The 1496-nt window shown below is 36.7% G+C and overlaps 1 protein-coding gene across 1 annotated transcript in view; it reads right to left on the bottom strand.

The window, feature by feature from the left end:
- The window catches only part of OSBPL11 (oxysterol binding protein like 11), a 117211-nt gene that overhangs the window by 81275 nt on the left and 34440 nt on the right, over positions 1–1496 (bottom strand). Inside the window, exon 2 of the mRNA XM_019650883.1 lies at positions 1177–1245. Within this exon, the coding sequence (XP_019506428.1) occupies positions 1177–1245 (69 nt within the window). The remainder of the gene's footprint in view (positions 1–1176; positions 1246–1496) is intronic.

Below are 1496 nucleotides of genomic sequence, written 5' to 3'. Positions count from 1 at the left end.
AAAAAAAAAGGTCAAAATAGAAAACAACAAGCATTGGTAAGGATGTGGAGAAATTGGAACTCTTGTGCACTGTTGGTGGTAATGTAAAATGGTGCAGCCACTATGGAAAATGGTATGGAGGTACCAAAAGTTAAACACAGAATTAGCATATGATCCAGCAATTCCACTTCCGAGTATATACAGAAAAGAAGTGAAAGCTGAGACTCGAACAAATATTTGCACAGCAATATTCACAGCGGCATTATTCACAACAGCCAAAAGGTAAAAGCAATCCAAATGTCCAAATAAATGGGTAAATAAAATGTGGTATGTACATACAATGGAATGTTATTCAGCCTTAAAAAGAAAATCTGACACATGCTGCAATATGGATGAACCTTGAAGATATTATGCTAAGTGAAATAAGCCAGTCACAAAAGAACAAATATTGTATGATTCCACTTATATAAGGTTTATAGAGTAGTCAAATTCATAGATATACAAAGTAGAATAGTGGCTGCCAAGGACTGGGGGAGAGTAACATGGGGATTGTTATATAATAGGTACAGAAGTTTCAGTCTGAGAAGACACAAAATGTTCTGGAGATGGACAATGGTGATGGTTGCACAATATGTGAATGTATTTAAAGTCACTGAACTGCACACTCATAACAAATGGTTAAAATGATAAATTTTATGTTATGTATGTTTTACCCTAATAAAAAAACAAAAGTTTAATCCTTCTGCTCCACAAGTGCCAATTCTACAAAGTATTTAAGACAGCTAGCTTTGATATTTACTGAATGCCCATTGACCTTTGGCTGGTTATTTAAACCCAGAGAAGTTTTGAGAATACTGTACAAAACAGGCACCTAACACAAATCTGCTTGCTGCTTCCAAACCACCCTAAGAGCCAAACCACTGCAAGTATTTAATAAGCCCTATTCAAGTAAACGAGCGATTCTAATCCTAAAACAGCAGCAAATTCTGAGGCATTTGGAGGCTGAATTTGGACAGATGTCAACTCCTCCCATCCTCTCAAAAAGAGAAGAAAGTCATCAGACTGTAGAAAACATGGTAAATCCTTCCCTGAAAGGTTTCCCAGCCATGTTTATGCTGAAGTAATATCAGAATATACAATTATCACCCCGCTTCTGTCTCCTGAAAGAGCAATAAGACATAGAATAATCACACTTACCTGTATTGCCACCCAGTGACAAGGTTGGTGTACTTCATTAAGTAGCCGTATACATTTTCCATGTGATCACTGTTTCAAAAAGATCAGAAAATGCCAAAGTCAGTGAAAAGTCCAAGAAATATCAGGAAGTTAACTGCATAGTTTTAGAAATGGCTGTAGACACATATATGTTCTACAAATGCCTCAAACTTTCTTCAGTTGTAAAATTTATAAGTTTTTTTGCCTCTCATTATCTTCTGCAGGCTTTAGGCTAACAGTTCTTTGGGGCCACAGGAATCCCAATGTCCCTGGACACTGCCCCAAAATAATTTCCCAAAGAG

Source organism: Hipposideros armiger, unplaced genomic scaffold (assembly GCF_001890085.2).
Source record: "Hipposideros armiger isolate ML-2016 unplaced genomic scaffold, ASM189008v1 scaffold_8, whole genome shotgun sequence".
Classification (NCBI taxonomy): Eukaryota; Metazoa; Chordata; class Mammalia; order Chiroptera; family Hipposideridae; genus Hipposideros; species Hipposideros armiger.
This window is presented reverse-complemented; position numbering and strand designations above follow the sequence as displayed.